Below are 27848 nucleotides of genomic sequence, written 5' to 3'. Positions count from 1 at the left end.
CAAATATATAATATTGTTCCGTTGTTGTTAAATTCAAGAACATTAAAATGGAAATTAAAGTCCGGTCAAACTGCTATTTCTGTATGTTTTACAACGTTCCTAAACTTCCACTACCACTACCAACTACCAACCTCTACTACACTTGTAGTGAGAGTGCTACACTCCAGCAAAAACTGAAATAAAGACAGGAGCAGCAGAAGAATGGTTTACAGCCAAAACGGAAATTCTTTAATTTGATTCTCAGTATATAACACCAGATCAGTCGGGGAAACCGCCACCGAACTCATTTCCCATGATCCTTTTATACCTCGTAGGTCCTCATTCATGTGTACGTGTGTGTATGTACGTGTGTGGATGTGTGCATGTGTGAGTGTACAGCAAACCTCAGTTTCCGACCACAATTCGTTCCGGATACCGATTTGTTCGAATTCCAAATACATTTTTTCCCATTACAAATAATGTAAATGGTCTTGATCCGTTCCAAGACGCTACAAAACTACCTTTTTTCAACATAACATCCATCCATTTTCTGCCGCTTTATCCGCGTACTATATGTTATTTCATAATGTCATTTACATATCAAATTGTAAAGTAAGGAAACAAATCAAATAAATGTAAAAGAAGGAAGCAAACACGAGAAAGTGTTAAGTATGATCCTGTGACGCTCTTATTTTGGGACTTCCTGTTGTACCCGAAAGTGGTTGCATGTAAATACAATGCTCTTGCTCTGTTGAGTGCGACATGCGTCATGTGCCAGTATTCAATTGTGTGTTGAGGTGAGCGTAGCGGGCTCCGGTCCTGTTAAGAAGAGAACAACTTATTTCGTTCCGCTTATTATTCACCACGCAGATTCCGGTACGAGTTACCATCGTCTTTTGGACAGAAATTTACGGTACCGTAACTCGTACCATAGGCAATGGAACGCAAATTAAGTGAAAATTGAATGCAGTAAAATAAAATAAAAAGCACATTACAGTTAAAGCATAAGAACAATAAAGATAAGAATTTTTGCCTTTGTGGTGGTGAGCAGTTAGCATGCGTGAACGTTGGCGAGGGAGAGGAGGAGGAGGATGGATGTTACTGCGTTTAGCGTTCGACTTCCAAATTTTGTTCGACTTCCAAGACAAAAAAAATTACGAATTTTTTGGTCGAATTCTGATTTGTTCGATGTCCAAAGCGTTCAAAAACCAAGGTTTGCTCGTATATGTCTTTTCCTTGATGGGAAAACAGGAAACATTGGGTTTCCAGGCAAGCCCCCAAAACCAACAAATGTCACTTCGATCTCATCCTGTCTTTCCAGTTTTACACAATCAAGTTAATTCATTCATTTTTTCTGACCGCTTCGTCCGCATGCTCAGGTCACGAGGGGCTGGAGCCTTTCCCAGCTGTCATAGGGTGTGAGGCGGGGCAAACGCCGGGCGCGACGCCAGTGGACCACGGAGCACAATCTAAAGTTTTGGCAGGGGACACTGCCAAAACCGATGTGTTTTGGCAGTGTTACACAAATCTTCCTGATTTGTGTAACTATAACTGTATTTCAGGTTTGATAAAGCCATACATTATGTCGCCCCCACACCCTCTAACCTGTGCAAGAGTGATCTCACATCCATAGTTCTTTGTCTTTGAATTCATACATCGTTTAGATTTATTTACTATAACACCCTTTCACTTCTGATTATGTTTAATGTGAAATTATCTCTGTGACCACTATTAGTCAGAGAATATCGGGTTTACAATAGTACTTTAAATTCAAATATAGCGAATTCACTGTTTCTCAGCACCATAGAAGAATAACTCACACAAAATAATGGTTAGGACACAACAAAATGAGATAAAAATCATTGCACCTTTGATCTCATTTATTTCCTTAACATCTTAAACAATCTGTTGTCAGAATGACAAGAGATAAACACCATACAAGAAGAGGTGCATTGCATTGACATCATGTTTCATTGAAAGAAATGCTTATTTTTCCCTTTAAAATGCGTAAGACTAACTAATTGAAAATGGAAAACTAAGGATGATCATGGTAATGACATTATCCTGTACTGGCTGGAAGAAGCACTGATCATCATGAAAAAAAAATCCCAACAGATACTGCAGTCTATTTCGCTCTTGACTCCTTTACTGCTGTTTTATTCTCCTGTTGTACAAATGCAGCATTCTTCAATTGTTTTTCAGTGTTTACAAATTTAGAATACATATAACTAAAGTTAGAGGCTCGATTTTTATCATCGTCATTTCTGAGCAAAGTATGACACAGGAAATAAGAATAAAATGACAACAAAAACCCTACGTAATTGTACAATAGAAATACAATAATTATGAAATGAGCTTGTTTTCTTCTCATTTTTATACAAAATATGAGACACTTCAGCAACCAGGAGTTTACTTTCTCTCCTCTAGATATGTTTTTGATATTTACACTGGATGCTAAACACAGTCTGTATTTTTACATCACTGGAGGACTTGGAAACATTTGGAACAGGACTGATGCACAACATCAACAAATGCAAACAAAAATGTCAGTGGTTCACAAATCAGTCAGAATATATTCTAGTTTCTTATGATCTTGCTTACACCTCCCCATGCACTACACAATAGTCTTGAATTTTCATATAGTACTTATATGCTACATTCTTATTTATTTCACTGCTATAAAGGCAAACGTTACTCGATACAAAGTGTAAACTGCTTTGCTTTTCTTTACACTTACATAATTATATGTTGAAATTAAAAAGTATGATTTAGCTCATAGCAAACATAAATGTACCTCATAAACTGGACTTTCATGTAAACTCTCAATTCATCTGAATAGCAATTTAGCAGTTTTATTTGCTTTTGTTTATAACAATCACAAATATGTACATCACCAGAACTAAAGCAAGCTCAAATTTTAACATTCTAATCTTCCCAAGTTTTTGTATTGCGCACACATAAATACACATAAAAATACATAACTAAGTTTGGGGAGAGGTTACAGTACTAGATTTTTAACATCTCTATTTTATATTTAAAATGCATACCAAAACATCTTAAAAAAACAACAAAAATGTTTTCATTATACTAGTTTCCTAATGTCCAAATACTGTGTGCAGCCACTCGGTAGTGGTTTAAAATGATTTCCATTAATAAAATGTCACTAATTGAAAATGTAGTAATATTTTTGTCCTGTTGGTGTCAATTCCCTATAGCTGAGTTTAAGGTCGGCAAGCATTCATGGTTTGGCTAATCGACTGCCCTTCTGTATTTACTGGTAGGTATTTTCCTTTCATTTTTGTGATGACATCTGGGTACTCCATTAACTGCAGAAAGACAGAGAGAATAGAAATGTGAACTCAATCCGACGCAGAACACTGAAACTATTTATTGTGCAAAGAGAAAGTCAGAGTACCTGGAAAAGCAAGACAAGCATGTGTGAATATAACAGTACAGTAATCTACAGCAGCTCTTGACACTATACTAGGAATTGGCAAAACGCGGCTCTGGAGCCGCATGCAACTCTTTCATCATGATGCTGCAGCTCCGTGTGGCTTGAGAAATGAAATATAAAAATTCTACTGAAGCACATTTGTGTATTTAATTATTGTGCTAGGTTGTTTTTTATTGTAGTTGCAAATTGAAAGATTATTGTGGTCTTGAAACATTAAAATGAATTTTTTTTAAATTCATTTAAAAAAGACCTTCAACTCAGCAAGATTTCTTTATATTATTTTATTATGATTATTATTATTTTGTGCGTACTATTGTGTAAGATGGATCACTGACTTCACTTTCTGTGAATTGTCCTTGACATGCTGATGGACAATGCAAACAAGTGTTTTCAGTGATTTTTCAAAAAATGACCTAAACATTTTTGAAAATAAAATTTAATTTTGTGAGCTTGAAAGCAGGTCTTCAGAAGTTACAGTGAAGTTAGCACTGTAAATCTGCCACCTTTGAATGAAACTGCGGTGTAATCTACACTTGACAAGTGTAATGGCCAATTCTCTCTTGCCAAATCTTTAAGTACTTAATATTACTTTAAAAACCAATATCACTATTTGATTTCAGTGTCTAGATTTGTCTAGATTTTATAGCTTTGACCACTCATGGATTGACATAATTGCGTATGGTCAGAAATGTGCTTAGTCGTACTTGTAACAACACTGAACAGTGATGTTACAGTGTACTGACGACACTTGAGTCACACCTACAACACTTTCAAATTAAGGTTTAATGACTTAATATTAGGCAGAAAGACTTTCAGCCGTTGCTTACTGGGAGGGGATAGTGGGTGAGCCAGAGCGGTGGAAGTGGATGTTCTGCCACTTGCCATCACGGCGATGCCACACACGGGTTTCCTCAGACTGCATGGTGCGGGGCATGCCGCCTGAATCCATGTACTGTGTCAGTCGGATATAGGCAATACATGCTGCATTTTCCCCAATTAAGTGTACATGTGGATTCAAGAGGATGGTGTGCACTGGCTTATTCCCTTTGGACAGGGCTGGATGGGAGACAGAGACACAAGTAATTACATGGAAAAAGCTGTCACTTTGAATCACATATTAAATGGATATGATGGATATCACCCTTTGTTTCCACTTTGGTCTGTGTGAAGATGAAATCAAAATCATTTATTCCTTTGCCATTATGCTCAGGTAAAATCAACCTTTGCATGGCATCTCTGCTATATATATAAATACATTCATAAAAAGCAGTATCAGAATGCAGCAGGACACTTCAGAAACAATGAATAATTCAAAACAAAACACTGAGCTTAAATATAAAGAGACGGAATATTGATTGATATGAAACAAGAAAGGAATGTGCGGGCCTGTCTGTCTTTGAGATTATAAAACATATCTGTTGTATCTGAGCTATTTTTTAAACAGTCTGAGGACAGTTATTAATTACTAATAGAGCTTTTTTTATATGAAGATGACATATATAGTATGATTGAGCCCATGTCCACTAATCAAATCTGTATTTTCATAAATTTAAAATACTTCATAATATCTCTTTGCTGTAGTTAGTAGGTGGTTGTCGCATATGTGGTAAGTCATCCCCTGCATTTGCCCATCCTCAAGGATGAACGCTTGTATCCTCAATCTCGTTCTTTCGGTCATGACCCATCGCTCATGAACATAGGTGAGGGTAGGATCAATCGGCAGATGGAGAGCTTTGCACATTTCCCATTGTCTGATTATGAAATGTCAGGCACTCCACAGCAGTTTCTTTGTGACACATTATAATGCATGCAATAGAACTGTGAGAATAATTTAGGTTATTATATATGCTATAGATGCTACACCTGCCTTTTACATTGTGGTATAAATCTTCACTCCCAAATTCTTAAGAACAAAATGATGCATTTTACAGAAACAGTGAGAATTACAGTCCATTTTTGATTCCATAATTCAATCACAAGCTTTCCTTAATGAAATCAGGTATTCAACATCGCTTCAGAGAAACTTTTTTTTTTTTTTTTGCTAGGTAATGCTTTAGAAAGCAAAGCAGCTGCCATAACTTCAACAATATAACATTCCTGGAACAAAAATAAACCGCCATTAATCATTTCAAGAGCCACGTGGTCTTTTCAGGATCGAATTCAGGTGTGAGGTCAGCATTCTGCCTGTGCCTTTTGGAGCAAGCCAAGACCCACAGATACCATATACAGTAAATTTAAAATGCTCTGGACAGTTGCCAAAGCAACTGTTTTGAAATATGTCACAATTTTCAGCAAAACACCTCGTGTTTTTTTTTTTTCTTTTATGACAAAATCAAAATATTAATGTGTCTGCATTCACCATTCTCAAAGTAGAAGCGGTGGAAGTCATGTCCTTCCACTAGGTTGCCCAGGGCTTCAGGCTCGAAGGACGTTAGACCAGTATCACAAATCTTCCTGTTATCCAAAAAAAATTATATAGAATCAGGAAAGGAATTATGCAGATTATTCAAATAAGATATTACTGTAAAATGCAGTTGAAGAAACTTACGCGTAAGCCTCAAAGTCCCCATTGTTTATAGACTCAATCAACTGCTCAGTGACTTTAATAATTTCTTGTTTGCGAGCTACAAAACAAGACAACAAAACATCATCACCTCCACAAACTGCGGAATAAAACTTGTAGTCGTAATTGAAGGACAAAGTGGGAAATATAGCTCTGAATGCAGATAAGGAAAATCACGGACATCAAATCAGCTTCAAATGGATTCTTACAAACTGTCTGTATTTCAAAATTATTAGCCAAGAAAATCACACCAAACATTTTTAGAAACTGATTCATTCCATATCTAAATTAGATAAACAAGAAAACCTCCTGTAACTAATGACAAATGTACCAGACAGGAAAATGCAGGACAACGTGTTCACCCAACAGCTCAATGTAAAAGATAGATGGGTAAACCAATTCTTGGATGCAGGTATTTGCCACAAGGGTAGTTTTAATTAATGTTGACAGTTACCTTTATTGTTATTGTTGCAGGCTGGAGACATTAAGAAGTTATTTAATTTATGCAGCAAAAAGACATATTCAAAAGCAAAGAATTATACAAATCAATACTTCAGCTCCTTTGCCTTCACCAGCAATAAGCCACAACAATGTGTGTAAAAGTCAGCATTTTACTTCATGAGTTAATGCCTGGGTATGTCAGAAGAAAAAACAATTAGAGCTGGGTCTACAAGACAGAACAACTTCCTCAATTGAAATATAGAAAAATATCAAGAGGTAGGAGGAGATTTTCAGGGCCAAAACCTGGGATTATGTTTCACTGGAGAGGGCAAAGGGCAAAGGGCACTATTAAAGCAAATGTTTTGAAACCATAGACTATCAAATATCCATACATCTAAGCAAAGAGAAGGTTTTAAACATGAGGGGCAAAACGTTTCAGGCACAGGACTTTTTTGATGATTGAGTAACAAGAGTAGATCCAAATACGACAATTCTCCCCCACTGCAGACAGACTTACTCTGAAATGAGGAGGTAGGTGTCTGCCTTGAGTCAGACATCTGTGAAGAACGGCTCTTAGAGCTCAACATACTGCTCACTATGGTGCCCAGATGATGGGCTGTCAAGAGAATGCATGGATGGGTGTGTGATCGGGTGGAGTAGGTGATAAACGGTTGTTTAAGGCATACAACATGTATGTGTGGGTAAAGGTAAGCCAGGAATTATGGGGGAAATGAAACGTTTCAAAAAACACAGAAAAATAGAAATAATAAGTAATAATTAACACAGATTTAATCCTGAAAACATGCTATAAAATGTAAGTTTAAAAAAAATGAAAATATATATAACTGATTTCAAGATCATCCACAGATACAATGTGGGAAAACTGTGAGGATGAGAGGAAGGGCAAGACAGAAAAATAAGAGAAAGAACTAAATTGTGCAAGAGGAACACAGTCAAGGATGGAGCTGTGTGTGTGGGGGGGGGTGCAGGAGATAACTGTGAGAGCTGTATTTTAACTAAAGTAAGTTAAAAAACAAACAAAAAAGTGATCTGGTCACTAAAACGGTAACACTAACTGCTGTGATAAAACAATGTAGATGTTAAGTGTTCCAACCTTTTATGTCCTCATCTTCTATGGTGGTGTTGGCACTCTCAATGGACTCCTGACAAAAAAAAAACAGATTTGGTACATATAAATTGTGTATCATAGTGTCCCCACCTCTCTTCAACAAAGAATGAGCCCTTGAGCAACAGCTATAGTGGACAAGCTTGGAAATTTTAGAGTGGCTTTTTATTGTTAAGGTCATAACACCTATGCATGCTGTTCAATCAGTATTTCGATTAGGTGGAAGATTATCTTGATCAACCACAAATGCTAACAAGCTTGGACACATTTATAAATTAAAATTTTAGATTAAAAGCCTTTTGTGAGCAAAGTTTTTTCTTGAACTTGTGAAAAATGGCAGCAACAACAAAGGTTTTGTCTTCAACTTAATCTGTCATTTTGATATGCTGTATATGTGCATATTCTCATGATTATATGTTATGTTATGATATTCATACATAGAAAAGGATACAGATTTTTAAAATAATTATATGTCGTGATAGAGATATTATCATAATTTGCAATTGTGGAAATAAAAATAAACTAATAAATGCAACCAGCGCTGAAAATGGTGTTTAAGTTACAATACCTTATTTCCATCCACAGGATTGTGGATTACAGTTGTCTGTGGTTCCTGAATAGAAATAAAACAAGAGAAAAGCTGTTGGAAGAAATGTCTACAGCAATCCAAAAAATATTAAATGAGGCAAATCTATGTGTAACTGTCTGCCTGTTTTTCCTCAACACAGTCTGGCCTCTGTAATCAGACATCTGATTACATCATCAGCCTCTGTGTGTGTGTGTGTGTGTGTGTGTGTGTGCGTGCGTGTGCGTGTGTGTGTGTGTGTGTGTGTGTGAGTATTGTATACTGTAGCTTTTGTTGCCAGGTTAACGTGGCAGGTTGAATGAAATCAAAAGCCTTCAGAAACAACAATCTGTGTGGATTGAGCAAATGGGCACATATAGCTATTAGACAGATGCAATAGCCAATCAGATCACGAGTTGGCGACCGTAAGGCCTTTTAGCCGGCCTCACATTGACCTGACATATACGTATCCTGTGATTGGATTCTCACTTCTGAGAATGCAGCGCTCCACAGGTCACAAGAGTTGAGTTACAGTTACAGCGTAGACCTTTAGCGGACAAACCTACACACGCTTTGAACCTGGAAAATCTACTTGCTTTTTTCTCCTACAATGGCTGAAGGAGGAATAAAGGAAGATTTGATCATCCAATCCCTGAACTAGCTAACATGCCCCAGACTGGAAAGGGTTTGTCCAGCATTTCCAGCTATACCCAGGGTTGACAGGCTCCGAGGGACGCTGCAAATTGTTCTGCTGCGAAGGCCTTTTGTTTGCACAGGATCGATTTGGTGTTTGGAGCCACACTGGATTTGTATTAGCCAAGGCAGCAACAAGAAACCAAAACATGACTGGACATTTGCAAGCTACAAGTACTTATAAAAATATTTGGGGACACCAGAGTGGATTCCCAGCTCAATGAACAGGTACGCAACTACATGGAAATTCTTTTTTTGCAGAGCATGACAGGCCTGCATTTACACTTGTCCACTAACAGTGTTTACTGGGACATCTAGAAAAAAATACAAAATGACCTGATTCATCCTATTTCAGAAGTGATCAGAGAAGTTATCAAAGCAGAAATAAAAAAGTGTTTTTTGTCATGAGACAACAGACGTGGGTATCGCCGCACGGCTCGCTCTTGTCATGCACTGTCTAAAAGAATGAGTGTCAAGGAGTGTTTTGTCATATATGAGGATGTATCTAATGGCCGGCGAGCTGATGGTATTGCTGTCCTTATTTTTTTCCTTTCTCGAGGAATATGTATATTGTCTGGACAAAATTGTGGCACAGTGATGTGAGGGCGCAGCGGTGAGTTGTTCTGTGACGTAGTTGTGTGACGTCCATAAAAGGTGTGGCCACGGGATTCTTCTGTGCAAGTGACAACAAAAGGAGTACGTCTCTCTAACCCTACATTGGTGACAGCAGTGGTAAGCACTAATGATAGATGAGGGAAAACAGGGCAGGAAAAATGGGGTTGGGTCTTTCCACTAACAAACATGCTAAAGTTATTAGCTTGTCTTGTTGTTTGTGGAAAATACATTGCACAATTGAGTTGACTTGAGATAGTTTTTAATGAAAACAATTAAAATAAGGATAGCCACAAAAGCATTTGAACACAATTTCATTCAGGGATAGCCTAAAGTTGAATTAAACATATGCTTCACCATACGGTTTACCCCACTATATTTTTTTTACAAACCTTATCATTAAAATGTTACAGAGCAAGGTAGTGTGGAGTTTTGTGGATAAAGGTGCAGGTGTAGGCGAGGTTGTGTTTATACCAGTGCAGGGGCAGGGCCAGTGTCTTTAGGACTGGTCACTGTGTTGGCTTTGTTGTTGACCTGTAGGGGGTAGTATAGAGGGTATATGACACACATACATACTTTTCTAACATATACACACGCACACGTGCACATATCTTCTCTCATCCCCATGCATTCCTAAGAAATCATCCACACATGTGTCCCAAAGACTTAGCTTTAGGGCATTGTTGGATCACAGCTGAGAAATTATAAAATCTGTGCATTTACGCAGAATGTTTTGCCAGGAAGGAAGAATTGTAGAAAACAGTTGACTTTACAATTTAACACTTAACGGCTATGATGCTGAGAACATGTTAGAAGCATGGTAACTGGTCAGGTTTCTAATAACAGATTTAGTAATGGCAACACATATTTGTTAATTGTGTTTTATTCCACTAAATTTAGCAGAAGTGTTAACAATAACATGAAAGATTACAGAAAAGGATGTATTGTAAGTTGAATCTAGTGCTGACTACTCACCCTTTCAGGTAAGTTATTAACATGTAATTGCGAGGAATAGCTTTGACATCAGGCCAACAATTAAAAGATCAATTTGGATGAGTTAATGAAGAACAGTCCAGAGATTCATCTGACAGATATTCAAGAATAGTACCACAGATTGGAGATCTGTGTTCCCTGGTGCCTTTTCTGATTCTGGTCTGATTAGGAACAGTCCGTCATGATGTCTTTCTCTTAGAGGGCCAGTACCTCTCTTGGTTTTGGTTTTCAGCATTTTTCTCCATGGAGTATGTTCCATGGAAATCACGGTTAGGGTTGGGGATATAAAATGATATCAAGCCATTGTCACAGTTCAAAGGTGAAACATTATTACTGAGCAATCTATAAGTCGGAGATAGTGGTGAAAATGTCTGGTGGTACGCCTTTGTTTTGCTGTGTTTGAGTGTTGGTACAAACTTCCACTACTGAACTGTTTTCAAGTGACTTAATTGTTGTGCTCAATCCATGTAAAAACACCATCACTGAAGTTGAAGTAAATACAGGTATACAGGTAGTCCTCAGGTAGTGCTTTGAACCATTTACTTGTGATTTTACGATTCTAATATGTGTAAAGTTCAGTAAAATTACGTAAACTTGATTTTGATTTTTCTGTGTATTTTTTTGAAAACCAACATCTAATCAAGAAGAATGTAACTCGAAAAAATGTAAGCTAAGGTATATTTGTATTTGATCACATTCATTCATATTTTGAAGTTAAAACATTATTTAATTGGATTTCTAGGTGGCATACAGTATACATACAGTCATTTGAGTCAGCTATGGTCATGCTGATTAATGCTTTATATTTAAGTGTTCATTAGTTTATTTCTAAAAAATTTGAGTGAGCCATAAAAGATCAGGATTCACAGTTGAGCCCAGTATTCTCAAGGACTGAATTAATGTATGTGTTGGCTTAAAGTCACAGCTCCACTGCTCACTCACTACTGATGAGGCTCCAAATAGACATACACATCACAACATGTTACCACTTGCATTCGGCGTTTTTTGGCTGCAGTTTTGCACAGTAGGAGAAAGTGAAGACACCTCATCTATTTTGTGTAAGTCAGCGGTTTAATCAAGCATTTACAACAACAATGTTTGAGAGACAAACTCTCTTGAAAAAACCTCACAGCATTACATGTTGTGAGTAAAAGTATCCCAGAAACAGTGGCATATGTAAAAAATGTATGGAGAGATCCACATTTAAATCGACATCCACACATTTAAAAGTGATTCTCAACCTTGCACACCCTAGCATATGGACATGCATTTTTGCATAACGTGTGAATTAAGTATCGGGCCCCAAACAAACAAAAGACAACACATCAAAGGTTCGACAGCAAAGTTAAAGTAGATATGGAAAATATTTCATGAATTTTGAAAATACAAGAAGGAAGAGATACTGAAGTGATTTAAAACAAACATTATAAATACAGCTACGAAAATAACAATCACTATGTATTGTTTGTAGTGATTGTCCCAGAATGATGGTGTAGTTAATTGCAAAGTGCATAATAATTATCTCAATAGGGCTTCAGACACTGGAAATATTAACATACATTGATGCAAGTAACAAAACTAAATTTTCTATACTGTAAAATGCAACTCACCTTTACACCATCTGACTTCTTGTTAAGTAAACTTTTTGCTGCTGTAGGAAAAAAGGGGGAAAAAAGACAGCACTTCAGCATGAGCATCCACTGAGTCCTGAGCCTGAGGCTACACTAACATGCAGGAAGCACATCAATCAACTGTGCTTATCTTCAAACTTCAGGAACAAAATCCATAATGCAATGCAACAAATACTAAAATAAAAATCTGTTGCAATCATTTATGCAATGTATTCTGATAATACATACTAGTTCATGTGTGGAGGAAAGGGTGTATGCTGTATTTAGAAGGTGATGATAAGAATAATCTCCTATAGACTTACCCAGCTTTTGTTTTAAATGGATATTTGCACATATGCACCTAACCATCAACACCCACACATCCCACACCCCACACAACTCCTCTGTCTTTGTTTTTTCATTGCAGAATGAGAATCCAAAGACTAAATTGCATTCACAATGCATGCTGCATCTTGATCTCTGAATTTTGTTTTGATCCAGTCTTGACATATTTGCAGGCACAAGATGCAGTATTGTTCTTTTGAAAAACCAAACATCTCATTTTCATGCATGTGAATGACTAATAGAAGGGAAGACATCAATATTACTAATTATTTATAATGGGCACAATCCCACATATTTCCCTGTCATTCCCAAAGTCTTACCTCAAATGGAAATCACAATCCATAAAAAAGAAGGAAAGAAATTTTGAAAAGAAAGAAAACGGTGAATAAAAAAGGCAAAAATGATTTAAATAGTATAATGAAGAGATAAAGTGGAGATTGAGGAACAAGATATGTCAAAAGAAATGCAAGGGAAAAAGTATGACAGAGTGCAGAACAGAAATAGCATGAAAGTGCACCACTCCATATTAAGAAAAAAGATAAAAGGCTGTTCACCAGTGGCACCTGTGTGCCATGATCTTTGTTCTATGGATAAACAGATCAACGGTGATGCATAAACTGCAGATTTTTACCTACATACCTACATTAAAATGCATTTGATCATGACTAGAAAAAGCGTAACCAAACTACCTCCAGTAATAAGAGCTCAAAAAACATTTCTAAATTGTAGCTCATATCACTTGTTTACTAAGTTACACACCAGCTGATAAAGAGACATACCTGAGAAGTTTCTTGTGACAAGCAAAGTGGTCAATATGGCTCCCTGCATTCATATAAATGATGGAAGTAAGATAGGATGGAAGAGAAAAAAATGTCAAGATTTATTACAAGGGTTTGCCGAAACAGAAGAACACAGCAAAAGGGCAATGCAAACTTTACTGAGAAAGTCGTAATTCTAAATCTTGATAAAGGACCGCTAAAAGGGGGATAGGCATTTGACTGGATTGATTATCCTACATGAACAGAAACAAGAAAAACTACCAAATGTCTCACCTTGAGTTTTCTCCTGGCATTGAATTTCTTCAGGCATTCGACTGTCTCCTGCCTGTGCATCATTGATGCTACAGTTGACCGTTGCTGTAGGAAGATGAGATTATTGAGGATTAGGACACGCTAGGGATTTCTTTTATCAATCATAATAAGTTCGTAGGACTTTTGTTTATTCATCTGCATGAATTCTTATGTGTGCATTCTGCATCTCTCTTTGTGTATCTGCCACATACACAGATCCATGGGTGTTTGAGGGCTTCTGCAGCAGTAATGCGTTTACTGGGGTTGATGGTTAGCATCTTGTTGATCAAATCTTTTGCCTCAGGGGTTACAGTGTCCCACTCTGGGGACGGGAACTGTCAAAAAAAGAACATCAAATCAATATATGAAATACAGTATATTAAATATTAAATAAATGTTACGTACAGGTCAAGTAGGGACAAAATCCACATGTGTATACTGTGGTGACTTTCACACATGAACATATTTATATAAATGGAATCCAATTGAATATTGAATCAGTGATGATAAATCCAAAGAGCACCATATTTTGATGGCAATGTTACTAAGAGTTGTATGTCAAGAAAAGTTGTCTAAAACTGTCTAATTTTAGGACTGGATATGGGTTCTTTGAAAGTAATTAAAACTAATTATATGTTTTCTATGACATACTACTTAGTAATTGAAACTAATGATATGTCCTCCAATAGCCAATGTTTTGACTGTGAATAGTTCAAAGCCAAACATTGTTTTTCAATGACAGCCCTATATTATGCTGTCTGCTTACATCATAGGCCCCAGCTTTGATTTGTTGATACAGGCGGTGCTGGTCCTCATCCCAGAAGGGGGGGTAGCCCACCAGCAAAATGTATAAAATTACACCTGGATAGAAGTACAGATAAATCCAGCATGTTAGCAGATAATGCCACTTCACTGCACTGTGTACCAACATAACATATTACACCCCACAAATATTTACCACAGGCCCACATGTCCACTGGTTTCCCATATGGGTCTTTCCTCAGAACCTCTGGAGATAAGTATCCCGGGGTGCCAGCAAAACCTGGGGAAGTAATATGGGGGAAGAGAGTAGATATGGAAGGGCAGAAAAAAAGGGGGCAAATCAGTGTCAATGCTGTATGTGAACTAACTAATGATCAATTTTTGTTAAGGTGCTTCACAACTGTTACAGTTTGTGAAATGGATGGAAAGATACTCACCAAACCATGCTTGCTGGTCCCCCTGCACCTCGATAGCCAGCCCAAAGTCAGCCAACTTGACAGCCGCCCCCTTCAGCTTACTGGCCAATAGAAGGTTCTCAGGCTGGGGGGGGCGGAGTCAAACAGGTTAGAGTTGAGAGGTCACACGCTCTGGGAGCAAGGTGCCCACAGACACAGATCTAAAATCAGATTAGCCAAACCAAATCCTAATGCAGACTATTAGGGGTCAATGATGCTAAACTGCTCTTAAATCAGTGTCTGAGGCGTCTTCCTTTCTGCCACACAAATGACAGAAAAAAATATGCATTGGTCCCAATCTTTTTGTTACAATAAACATTTTCTATGATGGAACTGTAAACTTGCTCCCTTAGCTTCTATGGATTTTGAGATTGTACATTGGTAGCCGAACAGACTTTGTCCACAGTACTACTTGATCCATGTGTGAGAACAAAATGTACACTGAAGGGAGAGGAGAGATGTGTTGTAACAGGAAATATCGGTGTAAAAGCAAGGGATTTTGCCACAAATGTGAGTGCTAACACAGTTGAACTCCATCCTAAAGATGTGCTAGCTCAGGAAAGCACACATACACACAGTTACAGAACTGACTTTGCTAACTTGAGGCATTTCTAACATTTAGAGTCTCAACAGACAGACACAGTAACTTCACAGACAGACACAGACAAATGACTCAACAGGACACAAACTGACAGCTGGACACATTCACATAATTATTTCCATAATATGAATAAATCCCCCTTATTATGAAGCAAGGGAAAACTGTCGTCCACATAAACATTCAATTTTTTTACAACTTCATTGTTCAGGGTTTTCAGGGCCTTTTACAAGCAACACACAAACAAAAAACACAAAACACCAAAAAAAAAACATGGAAATTCTCTCCTATGAGAAAACAATTTCAGTTTTATCATATCAAACTGGAGTAGAGCTGTTAAGGAACTGGGAGGTAAGGGAGTGACTGGCTCTTCATGGTTGGAGTCACAACCGAAAACCGCTGTAACTGTGACTGCGGTTATACAAACCTTCAGATCCCTGTGGACGATCCCATTAACGTGGCAGTGATGGACACTCTCTAGGATCTGCTGTATGCAGTGGCTAAGGACAGGAGAGTAATGAACAAGCACAGGATTGCAGTGGAGCAAATGAAAGGACAGGCGGAAAATCAAGAAAGTGAAGGAAAGTGGGAAAGGCAGAGAAGACAAGATTGAAAAATTACAACCAAGATAAGAGGAGCTAATCCCAAAAAAAGTGTCATTTATTGTTCTGATTGTGCATCTTATGCATTTCCTTCATATACGGTATGAAGTGCGGGCACACACGCGCGCGCACACACGCACACACACTCACACACACACACACACATACACACACACTCTCTCTTTCTCTTTCTCTCTCTATCTTCCTCTCTAGGGAGGCAGCATCTCAAAATAAAGCTGGAAGTGAAAGTTAGGTGTTTATGATTAATACAGCAGGCTACATGTCATTAATCACCTTTATAAATAGCTGTGTGAGTCAAGCCAGCCACATGACACCTCTGAGATGGCCATTGGTGACACAAACATACTGTATATACTGGTAACATACAGAGAGATATGCATAAGGTACTAAACAATGGGGGAGAGTATATTACTTCAGTGTGTGTGTGTGTGTGTGTGTGTGTGTGTGTGTGTGTGTGTGTGTGTGTGTGTGTGTGTGTGTGTGTGTGTGTGTGTGTGTGTGTGTGTGTGTGTGTGTGTGTGTGTGTGTGTGTGTGTGTGTGTGTGTGTTACCTGGCATCAGCCTCACTGTAGTACTCTCTGGCTACAATGTCCTCAAACAGCTCTCCACCTGTCACCCTGCAGAGTGATAAAGAATATATTATATTGTAGAGTTCTTTTTTCTGTGAATAAACAAATAAAATACTACCAAACCACTGCTAAACATAAAGCCGTTACATCTATAAACAATTTGTTAAAGCTATGTGTGCAAGCAGAAGGCAATTTATGCATGTTTCTTTCCTTTTCGAATAAAATCAGGAGGCAGGGGGCGGGTCTAGCAAATTTACCTATAAGCCATTTCAACATCACCACAAACACATACACTGGGATTTTTGGACAGAATCTTGGACTGGTGCTTCATAAGTTCAAACATAGCCTACTTAAAAAATTTTACAAGCAGAGATTCATGTGTTGCTATTATAATGTACAGCACCAGACACTACTGTTCTGATAGATTCATACTACGGATGTTGCTGTAAACTTTATGTTTAGTCATTCACACTTCTTTGGATATTTGTTCGAGAAAGAATTCATGTCAAACGTTAATGAAAAAATTTGCCATTTATGAAATATTGTTCCTTTTTTAGCAACTACTTAAATAATAATACCTGTGTGACTGATTGAGTCATTTCCTGTGGGTCAAACTATCAATGGGGTCTTCGTTTAAATCAGATGTGTCAAACTCAAGGCCCGGTGGAGAAATGTTGCCCGCCACATCATTTTATGTGATCCACAAGAGCATAACAGTGTGTCTAAAAATAAATATGTCAAAAGCATGCTTTGACTAAAACTACATATCCCACAATGCAGTAATTAAGCCCATTTTCAGTCTGACAAAAACGTTTTGAAAAAAGATAATGTCCTAACTTGTGTTTGATGTTATTTTTCTTTATTCAATTTGATAGTTTGATTCTTGATTGATGGAGTTATATGGGTTTCATAACCTGACAAATATAACAGAGACACAAGCATATTTTATTCTGTGCAATTGTAATGTTTGTAGCTTGAATAAGTGATATATTCAACATTAAGGACTAGTTACATTTATTTTACATTATATTGAGTTACATTTAGTTACATTTTCAAGTTACATCTGGCCCTTTGAGGACAGCCATTATGCGGATGTGGCCCTCCGTGAAAATGAGTTTAAACAGTAACATAATGGGAAGTTAGTTGGCTTGGCAATGAATTGCGTTCTCTGAGTAATACATACTGTATATATAATGTTAACCATATACAAATACAGGAGCTAGAAGGGATCAAGAAGAAACATAGCAAGGTTGGTTGTATTTCTCAACGAATATGTGGGAGAGTGCCTGTTACTCACAGATCAAACACTAAATAGTGGAAGCCCTCTTCTGATATGCTGTCATGAAGTCTTACTGTAGAGATGAAAGAAAAATGTAGAACAAACATGGGACAGAAGAAGAAAGCCAAATGAAACATTAAAAAACGTAGCATCTCAATACCAATGTAACCAACAATCATTTTCATTACTGTCACACTGCTGTGTCTGTGGTGATTATAATCCCAACATTTTGAAATCCAGAGTCAGGCTGGGCATGGCTTTGCAATCGAGGGCTGTCACTCTATTTTCCATCACACCTGCCATCAATCAATAGTTAGCTCTCCAGGTCTTATGGCGGTTCAACCTGTGATTTGGTGCCAGATAGTGATGTCCAAATCAGGCTTCATGGGGCTTCAAACCCTTTTGGACGATTGTGTTGAAAACTGGTTCATTACTCAAAGCATCATTCCCTGAGAATGTGGGTGTCCTTTGCTGTCAGAGTGGCTGTTCTGCAGTCACACAATGGTCGATGACCCCAGAAAGCAGTGCTTTGAGGTTTCCTGTATGATATACATTTTTTTGAATAAAACTGCATACAGTATAATTTAATTGAATGTGTCAATCCTTTCTTGCTCTATTGTAGCCATGCATTATAGGAAATTGATTTATGATTATTGATTCTTGCAGGGTTCAATAAAGCAATAAAAGATATACGTTATGTTCATATGCATGCATATGTAATATAAATATATACATATGTGTTTGTGTGCGTGATCTACCTAAGAGGATTAGATCCACTGGAAAAAAAACAAGGTCTATATTGCGAGATTAAAGTCAGAAATCTGACTTTAATCTCAGAACTGATTTGTTTTCTATTATTTGTATTAGTAGATTAACTGTATATTCTTATACAATTCGAATGTTAATCTAATCAATCCAGAAGGTATTGACCCGATAGGCAGTGCACCGTACAGTTTTATCCATTCTAACACATTTGGGGCCCGCCGCTTCTAATCCCCACCCATTGACCCGAACAACTAAACTGGTTCAGCTGGTGAATAAACCACTTCACTGTTTCAACTGGTGAATGACCCAGCTGACTGGTTCAAAGGTCGTCAGTCACAAGTTTTTTCCATGTTGAAGCAGGCTCTGGAGCAGTGGTTCAGAAAAAAAACCCTACCGAGTCTTGGGTGTGGTGTCAAAGCAGACACCACTAAGGCCAGATGATTGATCAACAGTACATGTGCTTCCCCGTCAAACTCTCCTTCCACCAGTACCCAGCCTTGCTCTCCTCACACACTCACAGACTCCCAGAATCACCAATAGACTTTTGGATTTCCCCAAACCTGGACCTTCTGGATTCACCTCTTCCTCACTCTCACCCCAGCAGTTACCCATCCTTGGCTCCCCAGTGTCTGCATCTTTCGTTCCCTGGTTCTCAATAAAGATCATTGATTCATTTTAAGATGGCTTCTGATCCACTCTTGGGTCCAATCCTTGGTTTAGCTGGTTTATACCTTAACTGTGTCTGAGATTTTGATTGTTGGTTATCATGTTGGTAAGGAATATTGTGGCAAAATCGAATCAATTAGCAAACTGAGTATAAAGTCAAGTTAGCAATTCATAACTAAATCTCTTGAGAGTGACCTATAGACTGTGTAAAAGCAATCAGTGGCAAGATTTAGCTGATGTAAGGCAAATTAACTATCGGGTAAACCTTGCAAGTTGTTAAGTTATAATTGTCCATGATTGCCATAGGATTTGTGTCTTTTTTAAATTGTAAAATTGTTCAACACTTGGCTAGTATTCAGCCCATGCCATCTGTGGGCTCAGTGAACATATCAATAATTTATATAAATTTTGGTTTAGGTGAGATTGGGGAAATGCATCTCCAGTGCTTGGACACACAACAAGAGGCCTTCTCTCCACTTAATCCTAAAGTGCCATCTGTGCTTCACTGTAACTGAAAAAAAATTACGTAGGAGGACAAATTGTCAAAAACACCACAGAACCACAATAACAGATATAATTGACAACACAACAGCAAAAACTGAAAAAGGTCACTAGAAAGATTTTGAGCATTATTAACTATTCCTGTGTCACACAGCCACACGTATGCATATGCAACTTGGTACTGTATATGGGGGAAAAAATGAAGTACAGTGCGCCCTCATGCATTCATGCATTAATGCTTGTGACTTCACCTCATCGCGGAATTTTGGTAGGCAGTCATGTGATACCGTACATGCATTCTACTGGCTGACGGCATCTGGAAGCGCAGTATGCTCCTTGAGTTAGATGAGACACAAAAGTGGTTTGAACAGTCGATAAGATTGTGGTGGTTTGAAAGTGGTTTAATATCAGTATGGGGAAAGTCATAAATGTTTAAATGACCGTAAATAATAAGATACATAGTTCATCACTCTATTGCAGAATTTGTTAATCGTGTGTGGTTCCTGCAAAGCATTAACTGCGAGGAACGAGAGCGCACTGTATTCAGTGTTGACCCTGCAGTATCTTTCTGATAACTCTGCTGGGAGAGCACAATTGTGTACATCTTCATTTGGATAGCAAACATTTGATAACTGTAAATTCTCACATTTAGATCCTCTCTTGGTAATTGTCTCAAAGATGAATGGCCATAGGCCATAAGATTTACAAGCAATCTGAACAATAAATTAATATTTTCATTGTATGTATGTTTAAAGGTGGAAGATTGCAGCTCACCAATGTTGGGGTGCTTCAGTAAACGACAAATCCTTGCTTCCCTCTCAAGTTTCTGATGATCTAAAAGCAAAACAGAAAGAGGCACAAACAGAGAGAAGTAGAAACATATTATTCCAAATACTCTATTATTCCCTGCTGTAATTGGCTCTCTGAATCATTTGACATGACTTTGGCAGTTAGTTTTAGACTTTCTGGAAGACATAGGACAAGACTTTGGGCATCATCATCTGTGTATTTCAAATCAAATCAAATCCAATTTTATTTACACATCATAACAGAAGGCATCTTATGGCACTTCACATACAGAGCCAGTCTATACCAGTTTCTCAAGCCTATTTACAGAAAACAAACAGAATTCTCCACGAGCAAACAAGGGTGAGAAAAACTGCCAATCACATCTATACATATCAAGAAAATTTTTCAATAGGGAGAGATGGAGTACAATGTGATGGAGCTTGTCAGTGAAAATCAGACTTTCATCGTATAATGTAGTGTAATGACAACTGATCGAGATATGGAACAGAGGACAGCAAATCGAAGGAAGACAGAGAAGTTGCACCAACTTACAATGCAATAAAATTTCCGTATGTCAGAGCCCACCCGCGAGCGAACTTGACGTCAATCTGAGCGAAGCATCTTGCGATCACTTGAGAACAGAAAAAAATACTTTGGACAATAAATGTCCAAAGTGTCACAAAAAGTCCGCTGAAGGAGATTGATTGTTACAAAAGGCACAAGCAGCCAATGAGTTAACAGGCAGAAACCACAAGCAGACCCTGGCTCCTGGAAGATAGTGGTCTGCTGAGACTAGTTGGGGTAACAGAGAGGAAGAGAGAGAGGGAGAGAGAGAGAGGCAGAGAGAAATAGTCAGGGAAATAGTGGTAGACTGTCTTGTAGGGAGGGGTATGGACCCAAATGCAGAACACCTTAGGCAGAGCTTTTGTTCATGATTTAATCAAAACTCAAAAATTCTCCAGCCAGGCAAGAATCAAAAAATGTAAACAGAGGTACAAAAACGTGGGCTGGAACAAAACAGAACTATCAGGCTAGACTTCGAGACAAAACTTCATGAACAGAACATCAGGACAGGACTCCAGGAAAAAACGAACCGGCAAAGAGCGCTGACCAAACCTGGCTTAAGAAGCCTCATGGTGATTAGATCAACTGAGATCAGGTGAGAAGACCAGTAACGGGCGTGGTGATGAGCAGCAGGTTTGGAGAGGACCAACAGGTGTGGAGAGAACCAACAGGTGTGCAGCCTCGGCTCCACCACAAGTTTGGCCTCTCTCCCTGCCGCACACCAGCACCACCACACCGAACCGTGACAGTAGACACTTGAATACATAGTACGACTTTCAGTACACATAAGATACACATATTTGACATACAGTATTTCCCAGGGTGAGAGTGCCAACATGACTCTTCTACTCAATTCTATTTTGTGGACTTTCAATGCCCTACTATTGCTTAAACAGTTGTTTTTTTTTTCAAGAAATTCAATGTATAACTTTAAATCATATTAATTATATTTAAGTTTCTGGGCTACATTTATTTCTTTGCCATTATGAGATTCTGAAGGCAAAAGGGGGTCCAACCCAGTACTAGCAAGGTGTACCTAATAAATTGTCCGGTAAGTGTGTGTTTGTAGGGTGGTATCTGTGTCCTCAAGCTCGAGTCCTCTACCAGAGGTCTGGGAGTCTGAAGGTTCTGCATAGCTTAGCTGTTCCAAGGACTGCGCTCTTCAGGACTGAGGCTTCAGACGCTGTTCCAGGAATCTACTCTACTCTTATCTTCCAGTTTGAGGGTCACTGTCCCAAGTGTTCCTACTACCACGGGGACCACGTTAACCTTGATATTCCACATATGTTCCAGCTGTTCATCCTGGATAGTCCCCCTGATGCTCACTAGTCTTCAGCCTCCCTCTTTCCACTTAGTGTACAGCCTCAGGGTGCTGGACTTGGAGTGAAACCCTCCATATATGTTGAGGAGCTTTCTAGTTTTGATATCTGTGGCTTCTATCTCCTCCTTTGGCCACCCTGTGATCCCAGCGGGGTATCTAGTGACAGGCAGTGCATACCTGTTGATGGCTTGGACCTTGTTCTTACCATTCAGCTGACATCTCAGGACTTGCCTTACTCTCTGGAGATATTTGGCTGTGGTTGACTTACTTGCAGCCTGCTCACGATTGCCATTAGCATGTGGGATTCCAAGGTATTTATAGCTGTCCTGGATGCCTCCTATCCTGCCCCCTGGTAGGTCAATCCCTTCAGTTCTTGCCTCTTCTCGATTACATCCGGCCACATTTGTCTAATCCGAATGACATCCCTATGTCACTGTAGATCCTGGTGGTGTGGATCAGTGAGTTGATTTCTTGCTGATTCTTGGCATATAGCTTGATGTCATCCATGTAGAGGAGGTGACTGATTGTTGTCTCGCTTCGGAATCGGTATCCATAACCTCTCTTTGTTATGATATGACTGAGGGGGCTCAGGCCAATGCAGAACAGCGGTGGGGATAGTGCATCCCCTCGGTATATGCTGCACTTGATGTTAACTTGGGCAATTTGCTTGGAGTTGGCCTCTAGGGTTGTCTTCCACATTCCCGTTGATTTCTTGAAGAAGGCTCTTAGTGTCCTGTTGATCATATACAGTTTCAGACATTCCAGTATCCATGTGTGTGGCATTGAATTGTAGGATTTCCGGTAGTCAACCCAGGTGGTGCACAGGTTGGTCTGCCTGTTCTTACAGTCTCTGTGGACTTCTCTGTCCACCAGTAGCTGGTTCTTGGCTCCACCGGTGTTACTACCAACTCCTTTCTGGGTCCCACTCATATATTGATCAATGTGCCTACTCATCTTAGCCGCCATGATGCCTGACAGGCGCTTAAATGTTGTCCAGAGACAGGTTATTCGCTGGTAGTTTGATGGGGTGGATCCCTTCTGTGGGTGTTTCATGATTAGGACTGTCCTGCCTTGAGTCAACCATTCTGGTTAACTGAAGGCAGGACCATCCCTTAGCATCTGTTCATCTGTACAGTGCCAAGGTGCTTATGGGGTGCTGTCCGCTTCTTTAGCCCGTATGTATGGATCATATCGGGGACCAGTGCTGACCAGCTCTTCATCTTTGACACTATCTTGAATGTCTGCCATTGACAAGGTTACAGGTTCTTGTTCAGGGAGGCTGCTGCGGTCAGTTCTCAAGTCCCCAGCCACTGGGCATCGGTCTTGTGTGATGCTTCTCTTTCCCATAAGGCCCTTCCAGTATTTCTCCACCTCAGCTCTTGGTGGGTCTGACCGTCTGCTGTTATTTCCCTGCCACTGAAAGTACACGTTTGCTGGTTGAGGGTGAAGGTCTTGTTTATTCTCCTGGCCTCTGTCTCCTTAGTGTAGCTCTTCAGTCGGGTAGCCAGAGCTCTTAGTCTCTATGTGGCAGTTTTGAGAGCTTCAGGTATTGAGAATTTGTTGTATTTCCTGGGTACCCCTTTATTCACCATGTGCCCTTTCTGCAGCTCAACTAGCTGGCTGACTTCTCTCCATGTTGCCTTTGTTTTGGCCTCTAACTGTCTCTTCCACATTAATGTACCCTCCATGGAGGGTACATTAACCGCAAGGAACGAGGACTCACTGTATATCATAATTAATAGTTACATGTGCATTGAATGTAATAGCTAATTAACTCTGAGATCTTTAAGATCCCTGTAACTAATTTTAGAATTTTTTTTTTAAATTTGGATGAGTCTTGGAAAATAAACTTTGAAATTTGAAATTTTATTTCTAAACAATTAAGTTATTACATTGTAAAAACCTTCATAATAAATTTCTAAAAATATTCTTTAGAGGGTGTATGGAAACAAAATTTTAGCAAATTAATATAATAGTTATTGTTGCAGTGTGTTGCTGTGTTACAGTAGTGACACATTTCAGGTGCAGGAAAACATTTCAAGAACAGGCAAGGCATTAATATATGAAATTTGACTGCACATTTTCTAAATTTGTACCATAGAAAATGGCACAATTTATGTATGGACAAGGTTTTGGGGAAAAAAACTTTTTAAAAAATGTCTCCAACACTGAAGTCCCTATTTGTTTTTGTTGGTGCACTGCATGTACAGGTCACAAACAAACCTATGGCCGCAGTATAGCAGAATCGCTGTGCTCACAAATGTTGAATACAACACTGTTTTTCCAGACAAGAGGGTGGAATTTATTAGTCACAAGGAAAGAAAGGAAGCCAGACTGAAATCTGAGCTGTGAGATTTCTGTTGGGTTTCTCCGTCTGTAAAAGGACTTTGAAATGTCTGCTGATGTGACTGGGGTTAGGGTTGGAATTGATTGGTTGGTTGGAATTGATTGGTTGGTTGGTTGGTTGGTTGGTTGGTTGGTTGGTTGGTTGGTTGGTTGGTTGGTTGATTGATTGAATGTACTACAGCAATACAAGTGGAAAAGGCTGAAATACGACTGCTTTGGCAATAAATTTGCTCCGTAAACTCAGAATGAAGAGGCAGTTAGTTGGAACCCAAATAGCTTCCAAAACGGACACATAAGTCAAAAATGTCATTAAAATTTTTCTTGCTCCTCCGTCAAAGTAATTTAATAGAGGTATTAATTATTTAATTATTTCCTTTGTGTGCAGGTATTGTATAGAGCTACCATGAAGGACAAACAAACCTGATAAATTTACGCTAAACACCCAAACTACGGTGTTTATTTCAACATTAGCAGGACTCAGGTTATAACAAGGTGGATATCTACAGTTTTTTGTAATCTAGCCCTTTACTATATTCATTATTACTAGTAGTAGTACTATTACTATTAGTATTACTATTACTATTGTTTTTAGTAGTAGTAATAGTAGTAGTAGTAGTAGCCTAGAGACAGTGTCACTGAGTAAAAGACAGGAGACAGAGCTGGAGGTAGCAGAGATGAAGATGCTTAGGTTCTCTCTGGGAGTGACCAGGAAGGATAGGATCAGGAATGAGTACATCAGAGGGACAGCACAGGTTAGAGGTTTTGGAGATAAAGTCAGAGAGGCCAGACTGAGATGGTTTGGATATGTCCAGAGGAGAGATCGTGAATATAATGGTAGACGGATGCTGACTTTGGAACTGCCAGGCAGGAGGCCTAGAGGAAGACCATAGGGTGTTTATGGATGTAGTGAAGGAGGACTTGAAGGTAGTTGGTGTGAGAGAAGAGGATGCAGAAGACAGGGTTAGATGGAGGCAACTGATTCGCTGTGGCGACCCCTGAAGGGAAAAGCCAAAAGGAAAAGAAGAAGAAGTAGTAGTAGCATTTAAATAACTAGTTATAACTGTATATTGTTCTGTCTGTATGCCTACTCAACTATCTGTAAATATTTCTGAGGAGTAAGTAAAAAAAAGTTCAGACATTTTGGGGAAAATATTAAATTTGGATCATCTTGTCTATATAGTGTCTATTGAAAAACAATTTTCCACTTATTTAACATTGTTATTTAGTGTGTTGCTTCCAAACTAGGCAGTACTGTAAACTCATTTTCCAGCATTCATTTATCTTTTTAACCTCTATTTTTACTTTTGCGGGTGACAGGGTTTCTGGAGCCTATCCCACCTGACTTGCACAAGAGGCAGGAGACAGCGCCGGTGCACTACAGAGCCTCATGAAAGACAAGTACTTATGCACAAAAACAAGTACTTATGCACACTGTCACATCAACAAGATATTCACCTGTACTGAATGTTTTTGGAGATTTGAGGAAGACAGAAAAACCACAGACACAGGGAGAACATACAAATTCTGCACAGAAGATGACTCAAACCCAGAACAGTCTTCCTGTGAGGTAAGAGGGCTACCCACTGTGCCATCGTGCCCCCCTTCTAACAGTCAGCTTTTTGTTGTTCAGAGTAACTTAAATATTTTAAAAATTGTTCTAAATTTTCCAACTCAAAAGTTAAGTTAGCTGATCATTCAGCAATTGCTACAGCTTCGGAGCTTCAGAGTATTTACTACAAAATTATAGACAGAAGCAGTAGGTAACAATTGTAATTATTGTGTGTAAGCAGTCTAGGAGCTTTTATATTAAACTTTTTCAAATATCTACATAATAGAAAAAATATTCAGCATCCTGCAGAAATGCATTTGTCAACAACCCTAAAAACTTTTGTTTCATAAGTGTGCTTTTAAGCAATGCAATTATTGCCTTTTCACATTTTTAATGTTATTTTCTGCAGTTTAATTTTGCCATTTGGGCACTTTTCACCCAGTACAAAAAATACAAATAATCCTTCATTCATTAATCATAATCAGGGAAAAATCCATCAGACCTACACTGATAAGTGATCATTTTTGGGGGTTTTTTACATCTACTGGATAAAGAAAAATATCCACACAACTATGAGAAATTAGTTTCTCTTTACAGCAGTTAATAGAAAATACAGATCTAAAAATACAAATATGAGGATAGCTGTATTAGTCACAGCACTGAATGTGCTATAAATGTTGGATACATGAAACCATCGCTTCCTCGCTTCATCATTTTTCGCCTCCACTTTTTTTCACTTTCTGTCTCCTTCTTTCCCTCCTCCACAGGTAGTCCACCTCCCAGACAGCTGGACATCTGTTGTCTAGCAACTCCTGCACCAATAAGAGAGCCAGGCCTCTCCTCTCCTCTGCTCTGCAGTGAAACCAGCTTTGCATGCAAATGGCTGACATCGAGAGTTCAGGCACAACTATCAAACTCGAGAGAACTGCAGACGGAAACAAGTAACTGAGTCTGGAGGTGATGACACTTGGATCATTAAACAGGGAACACATATCAAACATGTGGGGAGCAGGGAAAGTTGTAAGCGTAACTTTATTATTTGTTTTTAAATGAATTCAAAGTTGCTTATATACTGGAGAAACCTAAAAATGTTACGCAGTATATTAAGGTTGAGGTATTGTTAGGTTTCATCACTTTTGCTTCACAAGAAAAAGGTTGAGGGCTTTGTCATCTTTTCTATGTGGAACTTGTATATTCACCATGTATTTAATGTTGGGGGTTTTTTACTAGCATTTTAAATTTACTGAACTTCAAAGATACGACAGTAAATTAGATTGGGGCATAAAAATTCCCATCTGTGTGATTAGAGGTCTGAAAGTGTATATGTTTCTGTGACAGAGCATTTCCATTTTTTTAATAGATGAGAAGATTCTAAAAAAAAAAAAGTCATACTGCAGTTGATTCTACATCTACCAAAAGCCAGGTAAACTGCAGGTCTTTTAGATCTCGAACCAATTACAAACACATTAACAGAAATCTCATCACAAAACATTTAAAGTCTTCTTCAAACCAGAAACCCCTTACTTCATTATATTTAATTTCTAATGCCTTTTTTGAGTCCCCTCTGATTGAAATATGAAGCTATCGCAGGCAGCTGTTATCATTCATGG

General features: G+C 38.6%; 1 protein-coding gene across 9 annotated transcripts in view; it reads right to left on the bottom strand.

The window, feature by feature from the left end:
* Positions 1-1850: 1850 nt before the first annotated feature.
* camk2d2 (calcium/calmodulin-dependent protein kinase (CaM kinase) II delta 2) overlaps positions 1851-27848 on the bottom strand; it is a 39464-nt gene continuing 13466 nt past the window's right edge. For 2 of the 9 annotated variants that reach the window (XM_068320909.1, XM_068320908.1), the window contains 20 exons: positions 20444-20503; positions 17756-17810; positions 16441-16506; positions 15694-15766; positions 14651-14753; positions 14410-14493; positions 14218-14312; positions 13664-13786; positions 13434-13517; positions 13161-13203; positions 12037-12077; positions 9908-9967; positions 8132-8176; positions 7552-7600; positions 6955-7053; positions 6451-6471; positions 5982-6057; positions 5793-5887; positions 4261-4489; positions 1851-3305 (listed from right to left, as the gene is read on the bottom strand). In XM_068320909.1, coding sequence (XP_068177010.1) covers positions 3302-3305; positions 4261-4489; positions 5793-5887; positions 5982-6057; positions 6451-6471; positions 6955-7053; positions 7552-7600; positions 8132-8176; positions 9908-9967; positions 12037-12077; positions 13161-13203; positions 13434-13517; positions 13664-13786; positions 14218-14312; positions 14410-14493; positions 14651-14753; positions 15694-15766; positions 16441-16506; positions 17756-17810; positions 20444-20503 — 1505 coding nt within the window. In that variant the 3' untranslated portion in view covers positions 1851-3301. Of the gene's footprint in view, positions 3306-4256; positions 4490-5792; positions 5888-5981; positions 6058-6450; positions 6472-6954; positions 7054-7551; positions 7601-8131; positions 8177-9907; positions 9968-12036; positions 12078-13160; positions 13204-13433; positions 13518-13663; positions 13787-14217; positions 14313-14409; positions 14494-14650; positions 14754-15693; positions 15767-16440; positions 16507-17755; positions 17811-20443; positions 20504-27848 lie in introns of those variants that run through there. The other 7 variants (XM_068320910.1, XM_068320911.1, XM_068320912.1 and 4 more) reach the window with 7 other exon arrangements.

This window comes from Antennarius striatus, chromosome 8, assembly GCF_040054535.1.
Source record: "Antennarius striatus isolate MH-2024 chromosome 8, ASM4005453v1, whole genome shotgun sequence".
Taxonomy (NCBI): Eukaryota; Metazoa; Chordata; class Actinopteri; order Lophiiformes; family Antennariidae; genus Antennarius; species Antennarius striatus.
This window is presented reverse-complemented; position numbering and strand designations above follow the sequence as displayed.